The sequence below is a fragment of the Nyctibius grandis genome, chromosome 3 (assembly GCF_013368605.1).
Source record: "Nyctibius grandis isolate bNycGra1 chromosome 3, bNycGra1.pri, whole genome shotgun sequence".
NCBI lineage: Eukaryota > Metazoa > Chordata > Aves > Nyctibiiformes > Nyctibiidae > Nyctibius > Nyctibius grandis.
The window spans coordinates 74,161,564-74,179,610 of record NC_090660.1 but is presented as its reverse complement, the minus strand read 5'-3'; the positions used below and the strand labels follow the sequence as shown (position 1 = coordinate 74,179,610).

At 51.7% G+C, this 18,047-nt stretch overlaps 1 protein-coding gene and 13 non-coding genes across 14 annotated transcripts in view; 13 read left to right on the top strand and 1 right to left on the bottom strand.

The window, feature by feature from the left end:
• Window positions 1-18,047, bottom strand: part of DNAJC5B (DnaJ heat shock protein family (Hsp40) member C5 beta) — a 42,310-nt gene that overhangs the window by 9,269 nt on the left and 14,994 nt on the right. Inside the window, exon 2 of the mRNA XM_068396905.1 lies at window positions 321-534. Within this exon, the coding sequence (XP_068253006.1) occupies window positions 321-534 (214 nt within the window). The remainder of the gene's footprint in view (window positions 1-320; window positions 535-18,047) is intronic.
• TRNAY-GUA (transfer RNA tyrosine (anticodon GUA)) lies at window positions 3,748-3,836 on the top strand. The gene is given in 2 exon segments: window positions 3,748-3,784; window positions 3,801-3,836. It is a non-coding gene; the product is annotated as a tRNA-Tyr (tRNA).
• TRNAA-AGC (transfer RNA alanine (anticodon AGC)) lies at window positions 4,505-4,577 on the top strand. The gene has a single exon. It is a non-coding gene; the product is annotated as a tRNA-Ala (tRNA).
• TRNAA-AGC (transfer RNA alanine (anticodon AGC)) lies at window positions 6,355-6,427 on the top strand. Its single transcript has one exon. It is a non-coding gene; the product is annotated as a tRNA-Ala (tRNA).
• On the top strand, window positions 7,803-7,891 carry TRNAY-GUA (transfer RNA tyrosine (anticodon GUA)). Its single transcript is given in 2 exon segments — window positions 7,803-7,839; window positions 7,856-7,891. It is a non-coding gene; the product is annotated as a tRNA-Tyr (tRNA).
• TRNAA-AGC (transfer RNA alanine (anticodon AGC)) lies at window positions 8,216-8,288 on the top strand. The gene has a single exon. It is a non-coding gene; the product is annotated as a tRNA-Ala (tRNA).
• TRNAA-AGC (transfer RNA alanine (anticodon AGC)) lies at window positions 10,065-10,137 on the top strand. The gene has a single exon. It is a non-coding gene; the product is annotated as a tRNA-Ala (tRNA).
• On the top strand, window positions 11,513-11,601 carry TRNAY-GUA (transfer RNA tyrosine (anticodon GUA)). The gene is given in 2 exon segments: window positions 11,513-11,549; window positions 11,566-11,601. It is a non-coding gene; the product is annotated as a tRNA-Tyr (tRNA).
• Window positions 11,932-12,005, top strand: TRNAA-AGC (transfer RNA alanine (anticodon AGC)). Its single transcript has one exon. It is a non-coding gene; the product is annotated as a tRNA-Ala (tRNA).
• TRNAA-AGC (transfer RNA alanine (anticodon AGC)) lies at window positions 13,782-13,854 on the top strand. Its single transcript has one exon. It is a non-coding gene; the product is annotated as a tRNA-Ala (tRNA).
• On the top strand, window positions 15,230-15,318 carry TRNAY-GUA (transfer RNA tyrosine (anticodon GUA)). The gene is given in 2 exon segments: window positions 15,230-15,266; window positions 15,283-15,318. It is a non-coding gene; the product is annotated as a tRNA-Tyr (tRNA).
• TRNAA-AGC (transfer RNA alanine (anticodon AGC)) lies at window positions 15,649-15,721 on the top strand. Its single transcript has one exon. It is a non-coding gene; the product is annotated as a tRNA-Ala (tRNA).
• TRNAY-GUA (transfer RNA tyrosine (anticodon GUA)) lies at window positions 17,075-17,163 on the top strand. The gene is given in 2 exon segments: window positions 17,075-17,111; window positions 17,128-17,163. It is a non-coding gene; the product is annotated as a tRNA-Tyr (tRNA).
• On the top strand, window positions 17,488-17,560 carry TRNAA-AGC (transfer RNA alanine (anticodon AGC)). The gene has a single exon. It is a non-coding gene; the product is annotated as a tRNA-Ala (tRNA).

Sequence of the window (18,047 nt, the reverse complement as noted above, 5' to 3'; positions counted from 1 at the left end):
GTCAAAATTAACCTGGAGCACTAGATTCAAATCTAGTTAATGTCTAAAAGTGTTACAAAAAATGCACTCTATTTAACTATTTACCAAGTTAAAAAGAAAAACATTTTATATTAGCACTGCTCTGAGCTGATGTTACATTCTGCCACTGTCGATTTTCCAGATAATGTTGTTGTTTAATTAAGCTTTTAGTAGTGGTTTAGATTCAGGTCCTACTATTTGTTAAGCCTGTAAAGAGACCATGTTTTTCAGGGGCTTCCTTGTGCATGTAATTGTCTGTGTGCGTTGTAACACTTGATTTCCAACAGAAAATAGCAACTTACCTTTGCCCACCAGCTTGAGAGCATGAAGTAGGTGTTAACATTTTCCTCACCAAACTGTTCTGCCACATAGAGCCCTAATGATCCATACTTGTCATATATGTTTCGCTTGGACAGATCAGTCAGCGTTGCATGAGCGTTGTTGATCTCTTTAAATTTTTCTGCAGCCTCTGGATTGTCCAGGTTCTTATCAGGATGATATTTCAGAGCCAGTTTTCTTAAACATGGAAAAAAAACCCAGAAGGAAAATAAATCATCTGTATGTGTGCATGTATACAGATACTTACAAAACATTACAAAATATTTTAGTAGAGATATAATCATTATGAACAGGGTGTCCAGCCTCCTTTTTTCCAGCTCTGATGTACTCAGTGGAAGCAAAGGGACACAAAGTAATTGAACATGAAAATTTTGGTAAAGAGGTGTTCCTATCACACTGAGCATCAACTTTGTGTATTGATACCTAGTCAGCTACCATGTTAAAGGAGGCAGTGATATATGCTGAAAGTACAGATTGCAGCATGATAATAAATCACACGCATTTGTTGCATTATGATTGCTGACTGATTTGCATTATTTGCATGTCCAAAGAAGGGACATGAAGCTGGTGAAGGGTCTAGAGCACAAGTCTTACGAGGAGGTGCTGAGAGAACTGGGGTTGTTTAGTCTGGAGAAAAGGAGGCTGAGGGGAGACCTTATCGCTCTCTACAACTACCTGAAAGGAGGCTGTAGTGAGGTAGGTGTTGGTCTCTTCTCCCAAGTAACAAATGATAGGACGAGAGGAAATGGCCTCAAGTTGCGCCAGGGGAGCTTTAGATTGGATATCAGGAAAAATTTCTTCACCAAAAGGGTTATCAAGCATTGGAACAGGCTGCCCAGGGAAGTGGTTGAGTCACCATCCCTGGAGGTATTTAAAAGACAAGTAGATGTGGTGCTTAGGGATATGGTTTAGTGGTGGACTTGGCAGTGCTAGGTTAACGGTTGGACTTGATGATCTTAAAGGTCCTTTCCAACCAAAATGATTCTATGCTTCTATGATTTAGCATGTTTCAACAAAGATAAAGATTTTTTAAACGTTGTTTAAAAACATGGTGATCACGCTGCTTATCCGATCAACATTATCTTCTTTATAACAAAGGAACTTCTGTATTGAATTGCCTATCAATAGTAGCTATACTAAATTTTTGTAAACAGTGTCTGTGTTTGCAGGAGCCCAGACAGTGATGATGGAAAACACAGTTAGGAGCTGCAATGGAAAGGGAGCATCTTTCTGAAGCACAAGGTGGAAAAGTATAGTGAGTTATGCCCAGTTTCAGGTGCCTGTCTTTGGGCATAATGCCCCACTCTCACACTTCTGGGACAGTCCTTAAAGCAGTGCAAGCTGATTGTCAACCGTTTTGTGCTGTTTATGCTGGTGGGAAGCCTTTGCTGGGACAGGGCTCAGTACTGTCTTTTTCCTCTGGCTGCCTGACTGTACACAGTGCTACGTGATCCAAGGACAGGTACAGCTTGAAAGGAACAGTGTGGGACTGTTGGCTCACGGACAGTGCTGGGGAAGCACAGCTTGGAGAAGAAAGGGTTTGCTTCCAACCATTTTGGAGCACTGGCAGTGTGAGTTCACATGTACCTGCAAAACAAGCATAGACAGCAGTGTGTCTTTTAAAAAAATCTCCACTCCCTTTGAAGAACTGGCAATAAGATTTTTCCAGGACATTTATTTAATGACTAGTGCTGACCTCTAGTGGCATTAGAAGTGATTTAGTAGTGTGTTAAATTCCATGATCCTCACCTCAAGTCAAGCTAAATTGTATTTTGTAAATATTCTCTCTGAGCTAGTCATTTCAGGAGCTAACCATGACCGTTAGGCCAAAAAATATTGTTTATGGTGTGAAGGCAGTGTGCCCACACTTCTAACAAATTTATCCTCAGAGTAGGGTCTTGCTTGACTTTCCACTGAAGTCCCAGTACAGGTTATTTCCCCAGTAAAATGTAACCACTTTGCTCCTGATGACAGTTCCTGCCTTGGAGACATTCTGCCAGTATCAAGACTGATATGAGCCTGGGAACAGCCTCTGCCAACGATCTCTTCAGTTCTGTATGGTGAACTCAATTCATCTTCTCATAGATAATAAATAACTCCTTAAAGATGTTCCTAATAGCATGAAGGGGTTCATGTTCCGTCATATTTAATATACTGTGCCTGTGGTGTCTTAAACATAATTTTTCAGTCATATTTAACATGTAGTACCTTAAGCATAATAAAAGATTAAATAGGAGAACTGGAAAAACAAGCTAAGTCTTGCATGACTAATGACATTATGTGTCATCCAAGTATTTAAGTAGCTTATGCAATCTATCCCTTTTCTTAGCTGAAAAGAAACCCTAGAAATTAGAATAAAAAAAATGTGAGAGGTATTACTTTCAAAACTCATGCGTGGTTGCAGGCATCAGACAATCAATCTCCAGCCTTTCTTTCTTTCCTCACAAACACAGACATCTTCTGCCCTCTCCGTATCCCCAACAATCTCATAAAAAATAAGAATTTGAAAAAAGTGTAGTTTCGAAAAGGTGAAAAACATTAGTTGCGCACTCAATTTACTTAGTATTGTTTTAGAATGGTAACAGAATTGCTTTCAACATAGTACAGTTAACAAAAGATGAGATATGTTATTTTGATTTTGGGAACACTGTCCTCACTAAAAATAGTACATTAACAAAACAACTCCCTGCACACGAAGATGACATATACTAATTGGAGATTATTTAGTAATGGGAAAGAGATCTTTATACTGGTAGTGCAATTAGTATCAGTGAGAAAAAGGACTCCATTAAGTCCAACCCAAGAAACAGTAAAGTAAGGACAAGAACTACGTGACATGTAAGTATCAGTTATATAGAAGATTCCCTGTGGGTCCCTGCAAAAGTGACATTCCTAGTTACGTGATAATGGTGGTTCATTATGAGTAGAGAAAAAGGAAGAAGTCAAAAAAAGGAGAGTGAAATGAACACAGTAGTTTCTTAGCCACTTCTGATACCAAACACACGGATTTATGTCCATTCAGATTTTTCTCATGATGAATGGCCTTCTTCTTCACAACCTTGGGACCACTGACTATTGCAGCCCTTCACGGCAGCAAGCAGTGTGACGTGTTTGGGAGAGAAAAGTGACAACAAGCAGAGAAATAGCCATCCCACAAGATGAATGGGGCACTGATGGAAATGAAGTCAGAGAAATATGCTCAGCACCTCTGTGAGTGGGAGGCTTAGAATGAGAGGTGAGATCAGGCTAGACTGCGCTGCAGGGGTAGGTCTGATGAGGGTACAACTGGGTGGAGGGAGTAACATTTTGGAAGCAGGAATGTATGTTCTATAGGGTGAGCTATGGCTTTGCTATGGACTGTCGAAGGGTGTCAGATGCTGCATTGCCATTCCTTCAATAGCTCAGCTGGTAGAGCGGAGGACTGTAGGCTCCTTTGCATGGCCATCCTTAGGTCACTGGTTCAACTCCAGCTTGAAGGAGTGCCCTTTTGGCTCTGGCCCAGACCCTGCAGCACCTTTGTCTTTTAAGCAGCAAAGTTCATACTGAGGAGGAGGCACTTCTGTGGTCAGAATGGGGCGATTGAGGCCAAAAGGGCGGCTCAGGATCAAGCGGGAAGACTGCACAAGCTTCAGTTGCAGCTGTACGGTGGACAGGCAGCTCCATGGTCCTGCTTAAGCAGGTGGCAGTTCAGGTTGGCTACTTGAGTCCAAAGGTCATGGCCAGGCTCAGCATCGATGGGGAATGTGTGCAGGCACAGGCAGAGCTGCAACCCAGATCCAGTGGTTCTCAGGAAGGTACCAAGGGCAAGAGGCTCAGCTTCAAAGTATCTATCTCCTGTGCAAAGGAAGCCAGGTCCCTGCTGAGGCTTCTTGCAGCAATTTCATGCAAGGCCACCACTTGCACATGCTCCAGGTTGTTTCTGAGCTGGGACAGCCAAATGCACATGGTGGTGGGGATGCACTCAGGCTCCCAAGTGACTTGACCCTGAGTTCTGGTTTTGTCAGAGGGGCACCTCCATCAGGAAAGTGAGTGGGTGAGTGGGTGTGAGAGTGATGCCAGTGGGAGGCCCAGGCTTTGGGTGCAGGGCAGCCTGGGTCAGGGCTGGGTGCCTGGGAGGGGAGCAGAGTTGAGGCAGAGGCTGTGGGCTGGGGAATTAGCTCAAGTGGTAGAGCGCTCGCTTAGCATGTGAGAGGCAGCGGGATCGATGCCCGCATTCTCCAATGCTTTTCATTCCCCTCGCCTGGACACAGGGCCCTTTGCCTGGGACTGGTGTCTTCTGGGTCTGTGGGGATTGCATGGTTCACCTGGTCTGCACAGAAAGGGACAGCATCCAGGGCTGCACCACAGGCAGCAGAGGCTCTGGATCGAGGGAAGTTGTTCTCCATCTTTGCTTGGTATCTGACATATAGAAGAATGTGGGCCTGTTTGTAGAAGAGAACTTTGGGCCTTTGTGTAGAACACACACATTGGCCAAGTGCATCGACCTCAGAACTAGGTCACCAGGACTGCTGGGATCAGGCGCACTTGCCCTTTGAGAAGAGGCCAATGAATGTGGGCTTGTCTAGCTGCTGGAAAAGAGAGGGCTTTGGAGGAGATAAGCAGCCGTTTATCAGGAAGCTTATCAGGAGGTTATTGATTCTATAGGTATAGGCATTTTACTGTGGTGATTGGTGGTGGAATAAGAAACAATTCCCACAAATGAAGCTGGACGGGTTCAATTTTTTCTCCCCTCAGGACATCCAGGCAGGAGAAGAAGGGTGCCCAGGGACTCTGCAGTCTCGATACTTGGAGGTTGGCATGAGCTGACTGGTGGAAGCCTTGAGCAAGCTGCTGTGATCCCTAATCTGGGGGTGCTTGGAGGAGGATGCTGGAACAGACACGTGCTGAGATCTCATCCAAGCTGATTCCTCTTGACAGCTCTGTCATGGAGGCAGAGATGGGAGAGGGCCAGGATAGTTCATGGTGGAGCGGAGGACTGCAGGATCCCTTGCATGGGTAACCTTATGTCTTGTCTGGCCCCTGAGTGCCCTCACAGACCTCAATGGCCCTGACCAGCCTCACGCGGTGCATCCACCTCCACCCATGGGACCAGGAGCTCAATTTGTGTTCATCTTTGGGCCTTCACGCTATTTCTGAGCTATACATTAGGAGTCTTGGCCTATAGCTCAGCCACAGCCATGGCATTGGATATGTCCAGCCACACTGGCCCTTGATGCAGATGCTGATGTGCAGACAGATATTCTGTCTTGACCTCATCCCTGGCTTTTCTGTCTGGACCTGCCTGGCGCTCATTGGGTGTAATTACCTCTCTGACCTCTGCAGTGACTTCCTGGCATGCAGTTGTACCTTCCTCATGGTGATAGTAGTGCCTTGTGTTCTGGAGGCTGGCTTGGAGTGAGCCACCACGGTTGAGTCTGCCCTGGTCAGGAGCTGTGGGCCAGAGAGCTTGTGGACAATGTGGGTCTAAGGCAAGTCTCTCTTTTTTCCGCATGAAGAGACTCATGCAGGTATGCAGGAGTGGTGTGAGAGTTGAATAGTTGGATGAGTGTGTGATGCAGGTGTGAGGTGTCAGGGTCCCTTAATTCCTTCAATAGCTCAGCCAGTGGAGCAGAGGACTGTAGGCTCCCTTGCACAGCCATCCTTAGGTCGTTGGTTCAACTCCGGCTCGAAGGAGTACCCTTTTGGCTCTGGCCCAGACCTTGGGGCACCTCTGCCTTTTCACCCTGCCCAGGTGGCTCCCCTCCAAGGGCTGCCCAGCCTTGAACTCTTGCCTGATGTGGGGTAGACAACCCGACAAGGCAGTTTCAGATGAACCCAGGGCAGGGGACGGTGGTCCTGAGCACTGGGGTTGTCAGGGGTCACCTCCAGCAGGAAAGTGAGTGGGTGAGTGGGTTTAAGAGCGAGGCCGACAGGAGGCCGAGGCTTTGGGTGCAGGGCAGCCTGTGTCAGGGCTGGGTGCCTGGGAGGGGAGCGGAGTTGAGGCAGAGGCTGTGGGCTGGGGAATTAGCTCAAGTGGTAGAGCGCTCGCTTAGCATGTGAGAGGCAGCGGGATCGATGCCCGCATTCTCCAATGCTTTTCATTCCCCTTGCCTGGACACAGGGCCCTTTGCCTGGGACTGGTGTCTTCTTGGTCTGTGGGGATTTCATGATTCACCTGGTCTGCACAGAAAGGGACAGCATCCAGGGCTGCACCACAGGCAGCAGAGGCTCTGGATCGAGGGAAGGTGTTCTCCATCTTTGCTTTGTATCTCACCAATGACATAGAGAAGAATGTGGGCCTGTTTATAGAAGAGAACTTTGGGCCTCTGTGTAGAACACACACATTGGCCAAGTGCAGCGACCTCAGAATTAGGCAAACCAGGACTGCTGGGAGCAGGCACACTTGCCCTTTGAGGAGAGGCCAGTGAATGTGGGCTTGTCTAGCTGCTGGAGAAGAGAGGGCTTTGGAGGAGATAAGCAGCCATTTATCAGGAAGCTTATCAGGAGGTTATTGATTCTATAGGTATAGGCATTTTACTGTGGTGATTGGTGGTGGAATAAGAAACAAAGGCCCACAACTGAAGCAAGACGGGTTCAATTTTTGCTCCCCTCAGGACATCCAGGCAGGAGAAGAAGAGTGCCCAGGGGGCTGTGCAGTCTCCATACTTGGAGGTTGGCATGAGCTGACTGGCAGAAGCCTTGAGCAAGCTGCTGTGATCCCTGATCTGGAGGTGCTTGGAGAAGGATGCTGGAACAGACATGTGCTGAGGACTCATCCAAGCTGATTTCTCTGACTGCTCTGTCATGGAGGCAGAGATGGGAGAGGGCCAGGATAGTCCATCAATAGCTCTACTGGTGCAACAGAAGACTGCAGGATCCATTGCATGGCTACCCTTATGTCTTGTCTGGCCCCTGAGTGCCCTCACAGACCTCAATGGCCCTGACCAGCCTCACACAGGGCATCCACCTCCACCCATGGGACCAGGAGCTCAATTTTTGTTCAGCTCTGGGCCTTCACGCTATTTCTGAGCTATACATTAGGAGTCTTGGCCTATAGCTCAGCCACGGCCATGGCATTGGATATGTCCAGCCACACTGGCCCTTGATGCAGATGCTGATGTGCAGACAGATATTCTGTCTTGACCTCATCCCTGGCTTGTCAGTCTGGACCTGCCTGGCGCTCATTGGGTGTAATTGCCACTCTGACCTCTGCAGTGACTTCCTGGCGTGCAGTTGTACCTTCCTCATGGTGATAGTAGTGCCTTGTGTTCTGGAGGCTGGCTTGGAGTGAGCCATCACGGTTGAGTCTGCCCTGGTCAGGAGCTGTGGGCCGGAGAGTTTGCGGGCAATGTGGGTCCAAGGCAAGTCTTTCTTTTTCCCACATGAAGAGACTCATGCAGGTATGCGGGAGTGGTTTGAGAGCTGAATGGTTGGATGCATGTGTGATGTGTCAAGGTCCCTTAATTCCTTCGATAGCTCAGCTGGTAGAGCGGAGGACTGTAGGCTCCCTTGCACGGCCATCCTTAGGTCGCTGGTTCAACTCCGGCTCGAAGGAGTGCCCTTTTGGCTCTGGCCCAGACCTTGAGACACCTCTGCCTTTTCACCCTGCCCAGGTGGCTCCCCTCCAAGGGCTGCCCAGCCTTGAACTCCTGCCTGATGTGGGGTAGATGACCCGACAAGGCAGTTTCAGATGAACCCAGGGCAGGGGACGGTGGTCCTGAGCACTGGGGTTGTCAGGGGTCACCTCCATCAGGAAAGTGAGTGGGTGAGTGGGTGTGAGAGTGATGCCAGTGGGAGGCCCAGGCTTTGGGTGCAGGGCAGCCTGGGTCAGGGCTGGGTGCCTGGGAGGGGAGCAGAGTTGAGGCAGAGGCTGTGGGCTGGGGAATTAGCTCAAGTGGTAGAGCGCTCGCTTAGCATGTGAGAGGCAGCGGGATCGATGCCCGCATTCTCCAATGCTTTTCATTCCCCTCGCCTGGACACAGGGCCCTTTGCCTGGGACTGGTGTCCTCTGGGTCTGTGGGGATTGCATGGTTCACCTGGTCTGCACAGAAAGGGACAGCATCCAGGGCTGCACCACAGGCAGCAGAGGCTCTGGATCGAGGGAAGTTGTTCTCCATCTTTGCTTGGTATCTGACATATAGAAGAATGTGGGCCTGTTTGTAGAAGAGAACTTTGGGCCTTTGTGTAGAACACACACATTGGCCAAGTGCATCGACCTCAGAACTAGGTCACCAGGACTGCTGGGATCAGGCGCACTTGCCCTTTGAGAAGAGGCCAATGAATGTGGGCTTGTCTAGCTGCTGGAAAAGAGAGGGCTTTGGAGGAGATAAGCAGCCGTTTATCAGGAAGCTTATCAGGAGGTTATTGATTCTATAGGTATAGGCATTTTACTGTGGTGATTGGTGGTGGAATAAGAAACAATTCCCACAAATGAAGCTGGACGGGTTCAATTTTTTCTCCCCTCAGGACATCCAGGCAGGAGAAGAAGGGTGCCCAGGGACTCTGCAGTCTCGATACTTGGAGGTTGGCATGAGCTGACTGGTGGAAGCCTTGAGCAAGCGCTGTGATCCCTAATCTGGGGGTGCTTGGAGGAGGATGCTGGAACAGACACGTGCTGAGATCTCATCCAAGCTGATTCCTCTTGACAGCTCTGTCATGGAGGCAGAGATGGGAGAGGGCCAGGATAGTTCATGGTGGAGCGGAGGACTGCAGGATCCCTTGCATGGGTAACCTTATGTCTTGTCTGGCCCCTGAGTGCCCTCACAGACCTCAATGGCCCTGACCAGCCTCACGCGGTGCATCCACCTCCACCCATGGGACCAGGAGCTCAATTTGTGTTCATCTTTGGGCCTTCACGCTATTTCTGAGCTATACATTAGGAGTCTTGGCCTATAGCTCAGCCACAGCCATGGCATTGGATATGTCCAGCCACACTGGCCCTTGATGCAGATGCTGATGTGCAGACAGATATTCTGTCTTGACCTCATCCCTGGCTTTTCTGTCTGGACCTGCCTGGCGCTCATTGGGTGTAATTACCTCTCTGACCTCTGCAGTGACTTCCTGGCATGCAGTTGTACCTTCCTCATGGTGATAGTAGTGCCTTGTGTTCTGGAGGCTGGCTTGGAGTGAGCCACCACGGTTGAGTCTGCCCTGGTCAGGAGCTGTGGGCCAGAGAGCTTGTGGACAATGTGGGTCTAAGGCAAGTCTCTCTTTTTTCCGCATGAAGAGACTCATGCAGGTATGCAGGAGTGGTGTGAGAGTTGAATAGTTGGATGAGTGTGTGATGCAGGTGTGAGGTGTCAGGGTCCCTTAATTCCTTCAATAGCTCAGCCAGTGGAGCAGAGGACTGTAGGCTCCCTTGCACAGCCATCCTTAGGTCGTTGGTTCAACTCCGGCTCGAAGGAGTACCCTTTTGGCTCTGGCCCAGACCTTGGGGCACCTCTGCCTTTTCACCCTGCCCAGGTGGCTCCCCTCCAAGGGCTGCCCAGCCTTGAACTCTTGCCTGATGTGGGGTAGACAACCCGACAAGGCAGTTTCAGATGAACCCAGGGCAGGGGACGGTGGTCCTGAGCACTGGGGTTGTCAGGGGTCACCTCCAGCAGGAAAGTGAGTGGGTGAGTGGGTTTAAGAGCGAGGCCGACAGGAGGCCGAGGCTTTGGGTGCAGGGCAGCCTGTGTCAGGGCTGGGTGCCTGGGAGGGGAGCGGAGTTGAGGCAGAGGCTGTGGGCTGGGGAATTAGCTCAAGTGGTAGAGCGCTCGCTTAGCATGTGAGAGGCAGCGGGATCGATGCCCGCATTCTCCAATGCTTTTCATTCCCCTTGCCTGGACACAGGGCCCTTTGCCTGGGACTGGTGTCTTCTTGGTCTGTGGGGATTTCATGATTCACCTGGTCTGCACAGAAAGGGACAGCATCCAGGGCTGCACCACAGGCAGCAGAGGCTCTGGATCGAGGGAAGGTGTTCTCCATCTTTGCTTTGTATCTCACCAATGACATAGAGAAGAATGTGGGCCTGTTTATAGAAGAGAACTTTGGGCCTCTGTGTAGAACACACACATTGGCCAAGTGCAGCGACCTCAGAATTAGGCAAACCAGGACTGCTGGGAGCAGGCGCACTTGCCCTTTGAGGAGAGGCCAGTGAATGTGGGCTTGTCTAGCTGCTGGAGAAGAGAGGGCTTTGGAGGAGATAAGCAGCCATTTATCAGGAAGCTTATCAGGAGGTTATTGATTCTATAGGTATAGGCATTTTACTGTGGTGATTGGTGGTGGAATAAGAAACAAAGGCCCACAACTGAAGCAAGACGGGTTCAATTTTTGCTCCCCTCAGGACATCCAGGCAGGAGAAGAAGAGTGCCCAGGGGGCTGTGCAGTCTCCATACTTGGAGGTTGGCATGAGCTGACTGGCAGAAGCCTTGAGCAAGCTGCTGTGATCCCTGATCTGGAGGTGCTTGGAGAAGGATGCTGGAACAGACATGTGCTGAGGACTCATCCAAGCTGATTTCTCTGACTGCTCTGTCATGGAGGCAGAGATGGGAGAGGGCCAGGATAGTCCATCAATAGCTCTACTGGTGCAACAGAGGACTGCAGGATCCATTGCATGGCTACCCTTATGTCTTGTCTGGCCCCTGAGTGCCCTCACAGACCTCAATGGCCCTGACCAGCCTCACACAGGGCATCCACCTCCACCCATGGGACCAGGAGCTCAATTTTTGTTCAGCTCTGGGCCTTCACGCTATTTCTGAGCTATACATTAGGAGTCTTGGCCTATAGCTCAGCCACGGCCATGGCATTGGATATGTCCAGCCACACTGGCCCTTGATGCAGATGCTGATGTGCAGACAGATATTCTGTCTTGACCTCATCCCTGGCTTGTCAGTCTGGACCTGCCTGGCGCTCATTGGGTGTAATTGCCACTCTGACCTCTGCAGTGACTTCCTGGCGTGCAGTTGTACCTTCCTCATGGTGATAGTAGTGCCTTGTGTTCTGGAGGCTGGCTTGGAGTGAGCCATCACGGTTGAGTCTGCCCTGGTCAGGAGCTGTGGGCCGGAGAGTTTGCGGGCAATGTGGGTCCAAGGCAAGTCTTTCTTTTTCCCACATGAAGAGACTCATGCAGGTATGCGGGAGTGGTTTGAGAGCTGAATGGTTGGATGCATGTGTGATGTGTCAAGGTCCCTTAATTCCTTCGATAGCTCAGCTGGTAGAGCGGAGGACTGTAGGCTCCCTTGCACGGCCATCCTTAGGTCGCTGGTTCAACTCCGGCTCGAAGGAGTGCCCTTTTGGCTCTGGCCCAGACCTTGAGACACCTCTGCCTTTTCACCCTGCCCAGGTGGCTCCCCTCCAAGGGCTGCCCAGCCTTGAACTCCTGCCTGATGTGGGGTAGATGACCCGACAAGGCAGTTTCAGATGAACCCAGGGCAGGGGACGGTGGTCCTGAGCACTGGGGTTGTCAGGGGTCACCTCCAGCAGGAAAGTGAGTGGGTGAGTGTGTGTGAGTGTAAGAAGGAGGCCGACAGGAGGCCGAGGCTTTGGGTGCAGGGCAGCCTGTGTCAGGGCTGGGTGCCTGGGAGGGGAGCAGAGCTGAGGCAGAGGCTGTGGGCTGGGGAATTAGCTCAAGTGGTTAGAGCGCTCGCTTAGCATGTGAGAGGCAGCGGGATCGATGCCCGCATTCTCCAATGCTTTTCATTCCCCTCGCCTGGACACAGGGCCCTTTGCCTGGGACTGGTGTCCTCTGGGTCTGTGGGGATTGCATGGTTCACCTGGTCTGCACAGAAAGGGACAGCATCCAGGGCTGCACCACAGGCAGCAGAGGCTCTGGATCGAGGGAAGTTGTTCTCCATCTTTGCTTGGTATCTGACATATAGAAGAATGTGGGCCTGTTTGTAGAAGAGAACTTTGGGCCTCTGTGTAGAACACACACATTGGCCAAGTGCATCGACCTCAGAACTAGGTCACCAGGACTGCTGGGATCAGGCGCACTTGCCCTTTGAGAAGAGGCCAATGAATGTGGGCTTGTCTAGCTGCTGGAAAAGAGAGGGCTTTGGAGGAGATAAGCAGCCGTTTATCAGGAAGCTTATCAGGAGGTTATTGATTCTATAGGTATAGGCATTTTACTGTGGTGATTGGTGGTGGAATAAGAAACAATTCCCACAAATGAAGCTGGACGGGTTCAATTTTTTCTCCCCTCAGGACATCCAGGCAGGAGAAGAAGGGTGCCCAGGGACTCTGCAGTCTCGATACTTGGAGGTTGGCATGAGCTGACTGGTGGAAGCCTTGAGCAAGCGCTGTGATCCCTAATCTGGGGGTGCTTGGAGGAGGATGCTGGAACAGACACGTGCTGAGATCTCATCCAAGCTGATTCCTCTTGACAGCTCTGTCATGGAGGCAGAGATGGGAGAGGGCCAGGATAGTTCATGGTGGAGCGGAGGACTGCAGGATCCCTTGCATGGGTAACCTTATGTCTTGTCTGGCCCCTGAGTGCCCTCACAGACCTCAATGGCCCTGACCAGCCTCACGCGGTGCATCCACCTCCACCCATGGGACCAGGAGCTCAATTTGTGTTCATCTTTGGGCCTTCACGCTATTTCTGAGCTATACATTAGGAGTCTTGGCCTATAGCTCAGCCACAGCCATGGCATTGGATATGTCCAGCCACACTGGCCCTTGATGCAGATGCTGATGTGCAGACAGATATTCTGTCTTGACCTCATCCCTGGCTTTTCTGTCTGGACCTGCCTGGCGCTCATTGGGTGTAATTACCTCTCTGACCTCTGCAGTGACTTCCTGGCATGCAGTTGTACCTTCCTCATGGTGATAGTAGTGCCTTGTGTTCTGGAGGCTGGCTTGGAGTGAGCCACCACGGTTGAGTCTGCCCTGGTCAGGAGCTGTGGGCCAGAGAGCTTGTGGACAATGTGGGTCTAAGGCAAGTCTCTCTTTTTTCCGCATGAAGAGACTCATGCAGGTATGCAGGAGTGGTGTGAGAGTTGAATAGTTGGATGAGTGTGTGATGCAGGTGTGAGGTGTCAGGGTCCCTTAATTCCTTCAATAGCTCAGCCAGTGGAGCAGAGGACTGTAGGCTCCCTTGCACAGCCATCCTTAGGTCGTTGGTTCAACTCCGGCTCGAAGGAGTACCCTTTTGGCTCTGGCCCAGACCTTGGGGCACCTCTGCCTTTTCACCCTGCCCAGGTGGCTCCCCTCCAAGGGCTGCCCAGCCTTGAACTCTTGCCTGATGTGGGGTAGACAACCCGACAAGGCAGTTTCAGATGAACCCAGGGCAGGGGACGGTGGTCCTGAGCACTGGGGTTGTCAGGGGTCACCTCCAGCAGGAAAGTGAGTGGGTGAGTGGGTTTAAGAGCGAGGCCGACAGGAGGCCGAGGCTTTGGGTGCAGGGCAGCCTGTGTCAGGGCTGGGTGCCTGGGAGGGGAGCGGAGTTGAGGCAGAGGCTGTGGGCTGGGGAATTAGCTCAAGTGGTAGAGCGCTCGCTTAGCATGTGAGAGGCAGCGGGATCGATGCCCGCATTCTCCAATGCTTTTCATTCCCCTTGCCTGGACACAGGGCCCTTTGCCTGGGACTGGTGTCTTCTTGGTCTGTGGGGATTTCATGATTCACCTGGTCTGCACAGAAAGGGACAGCATCCAGGGCTGCACCACAGGCAGCAGAGGCTCTGGATCGAGGGAAGGTGTTCTCCATCTTTGCTTTGTATCTCACCAATGACATAGAGAAGAATGTGGGCCTGTTTATAGAAGAGAACTTTGGGCCTCTGTGTAGAACACACACATTGGCCAAGTGCAGCGACCTCAGAATTAGGCAAACCAGGACTGCTGGGAGCAGGCGCACTTGCCCTTTGAGGAGAGGCCAGTGAATGTGGGCTTGTCTAGCTGCTGGAGAAGAGAGGGCTTTGGAGGAGATAAGCAGCCATTTATCAGGAAGCTTATCAGGAGGTTATTGATTCTATAGGTATAGGCATTTTACTGTGGTGATTGGTGGTGGAATAAGAAACAAAGGCCCACAACTGAAGCAAGACGGGTTCAATTTTTGCTCCCCTCAGGACATCCAGGCAGGAGAAGAAGAGTGCCCAGGGGGCTGTGCAGTCTCCATACTTGGAGGTTGGCATGAGCTGACTGGCAGAAGCCTTGAGCAAGCTGCTGTGATCCCTGATCTGGAGGTGCTTGGAGAAGGATGCTGGAACAGACATGTGCTGAGGACTCATCCAAGCTGATTTCTCTGACTGCTCTGTCATGGAGGCAGAGATGGGAGAGGGCCAGGATAGTCCATCAATAGCTCTACTGGTGCAACAGAGGACTGCAGGATCCATTGCATGGCTACCCTTATGTCTTGTCTGGCCCCTGAGTGCCCTCACAGACCTCAATGGCCCTGACCAGCCTCACACAGGGCATCCACCTCCACCCATGGGACCAGGAGCTCAATTTTTGTTCAGCTCTGGGCCTTCACGCTATTTCTGAGCTATACATTAGGAGTCTTGGCCTATAGCTCAGCCACGGCCATGGCATTGGATATGTCCAGCCACACTGGCCCTTGATGCAGATGCTGATGTGCAGACAGATATTCTGTCTTGACCTCATCCCTGGCTTGTCAGTCTGGACCTGCCTGGCGCTCATTGGGTGTAATTGCCACTCTGACCTCTGCAGTGACTTCCTGGCGTGCAGTTGTACCTTCCTCATGGTGATAGTAGTGCCTTGTGTTCTGGAGGCTGGCTTGGAGTGAGCCATCACGGTTGAGTCTGCCCTGGTCAGGAGCTGTGGGCCGGAGAGTTTGCGGGCAATGTGGGTCCAAGGCAAGTCTTTCTTTTTCCCACATGAAGAGACTCATGCAGGTATGCGGGAGTGGTTTGAGAGCTGAATGGTTGGATGCATGTGTGATGTGTCAAGGTCCCTTAATTCCTTCGATAGCTCAGCTGGTAGAGCGGAGGACTGTAGGCTCCCTTGCACGGCCATCCTTAGGTCGCTGGTTCAACTCCGGCTCGAAGGAGTGCCCTTTTGGCTCTGGCCCAGACCTTGAGACACCTCTGCCTTTTCACCCTGCCCAGGTGGCTCCCCTCCAAGGGCTGCCCAGCCTTGAACTCCTGCCTGATGTGGGGTAGATGACCCGACAAGGCAGTTTCAGATGAACCCAGGGCAGGGGACGGTGGTCCTGAGCACTGGGGTTGTCAGGGGTCACCTCCAGCAGGAAAGTGAGTGGGTGAGTGTGTGTGAGTGTAAGAAGGAGGCCGACAGGAGGCCGAGGCTTTGGGTGCAGGGCAGCCTGTGTCAGGGCTGGGTGCCTGGGAGGGGAGCAGAGCTGAGGCAGAGGCTGTGGGCTGGGGAATTAGCTCAAGTGGTAGAGCGCTCGCTTAGCATGTGAGAGGCAGCGGGATCGATGCCCGCATTCTCCAATGCTTTTCATTCCCCTCGCCTGGACACAGGGCCCTTTGCCTGGGACTGGTGTCCTCTGGGTCTGTGGGGATTGCATGGTTCACCTGGTCTGCACAGAAAGGGACAGCATCCAGGGCTGCACCACAGGCAGCAGAGGCTCTGGATCGAGGGAAGTTGTTCTCCATCTTTGCTTGGTATCTGACATATAGAAGAATGTGGGCCTGTTTGTAGAAGAGAACTTTGGGCCTCTGTGTAGAACACACACATTGGCCAAGTGCATCGACCTCAGAACTAGGTCACCAGGACTGCTGGGATCAGGCGCACTTGCCCTTTGAGAAGAGGCCAATGAATGTGGGCTTGTCTAGCTGCTGGAAAAGAGAGGGCTTTGGAGGAGATAAGCAGCCGTTTATCAGGAAGCTTATCAGGAGGTTATTGATTCTATAGGTATAGGCATTTTACTGTGGTGATTGGTGGTGGAATAAGAAACAATTCCCACAAATGAAGCTGGACGGGTTCAATTTTTTCTCCCCTCAGGACATCCAGGCAGGAGAAGAAGGGTGCCCAGGGACTCTGCAGTCTCGATACTTGGAGGTTGGCATGAGCTGACTGGTGGAAGCCTTGAGCAAGCTGCTGTGATCCCTAATCTGGGGGTGCTTGGAGGAGGATGCTGGAACAGACACGTGCTGAGATCTCATCCAAGCTGATTCCTCTTGACAGCTCTGTCATGGAGGCAGAGATGGGAGAGGGCCAGGATAGTTCATGGTGGAGCGGAGGACTGCAGGATCCCTTGCATGGGTAACCTTATGTCTTGTCTGGCCCCTGAGTGCCCTCACAGACCTCAATGGCCCTGACCAGCCTCACGCGGTGCATCCACCTCCACCCATGGGACCAGGAGCTCAATTTTTGTTCAGCTCTGGGCCTTCACGCTATTTCTGAGCTATACATTAGGAGTCTTGGCCTATAGCTCAGCCACGGCCATGGCATTGGATATGTCCAGCCACACTGGCCCTTGATGCAGATGCTGATGTGCAGACAGATATTCTGTCTTGACCTCATCCCTGGCTTGTCAGTCTGGACCTGCCTGGCGCTCATTGGGTGTAATTGCCACTCTGACCTCTGCAGTGACTTCCTGGCGTGCAGTTGTACCTTCCTCATGGTGATAGTAGTGCCTTGTGTTCTGGAGGCTGGCTTGGAGTGAGCCATCATGGTTGAGTCTGCCCTGGTCAGGAGCTGTGGGCCGGAGAGTTTGCGGGCAATGTGGGTCCAAGGCAAGTCTTTCTTTTTCCCACATGAAGAGACTCATGCAGGTATGCGGGAGTGGTTTGAGAGCTGAATGGTTGGATGCATGTGTGATGTGTCAAGGTCCCTTAATTCCTTCGATAGCTCAGCTGGTAGAGCGGAGGACTGTAGGCTCCCTTGCACGGCCATCCTTAGGTCGCTGGTTCAACTCCGGCTCGAAGGAGTGCCCTTTTGACTCTGGCCCAGACCTTGGGGCACCTCTGCCTTTTTGCCCTGCCCAGGTGGCTCCCCTCCAAGGGCTGCCCAGCCTTGAACTCTTGCCTGATGTGGGGTAGATGACCCGACAAGGCAGTTTCAGATGAACCCAGGGCAGGGGACGGTGGTCCTGAGCACTGGGGTTGTCAGGGGTCACCTCCAGCAGGACAGTGAGTGGGTGAGTGGGTTTAAGAGCGAGGCCGACAGGAGGCCGAGGCTTTGGGTGCAGGGCAGTCTGTGTCAGGGCTGGGTGCCTGGGAGGGGAGCAGAGTTGAGGCAGAGGCTGTGGGCTGGGGAATTAGCTCAAGTGGTAGAGCGCTCGCTTAGCATGTGAGAGGCAGCGGGATCGATGCCCGCATTCTCCAATGCTTTTCATTCCCCTTGCCTGGACACAGGGCGCTTTGCCTGGGACTGGTGTCTTCTGGGGCTGTGGGAGTTCATGGTGCACCACGTCTGCACAGAAAGGGACAGCATCCAGGGCTGCACCACAGGCAGCAGAGGCTCTGGATTGAGGGAAGGTGTTCTCCATCGTTGCTTGGCGTCTGATTAATTGATGGCATCTAGAAAAATGTGCCCAAATTTGGGCCTCTTTGTAGAAGAGAGATGTTGGCCAAGTGCGGCGACCTCAGAACAAGGCCACCAGGAGGATGGCTGGGAGCAGGCACACTTGCCCTTTGAGGAGAGGCCAGTGAATGTGGGTGGCTTGTCCATCTGCTGGAGAAGAGAGGGCTTTGGAGGAGATAAGCAGCCGTTTATCAGAACGCTTATCAGGAGGTTATTACAGAATCACAGAATCACAGAATGTTAGGGATTGGAAGAGACCTCGAAAGATCATCTAGTCCAATCCCCCTG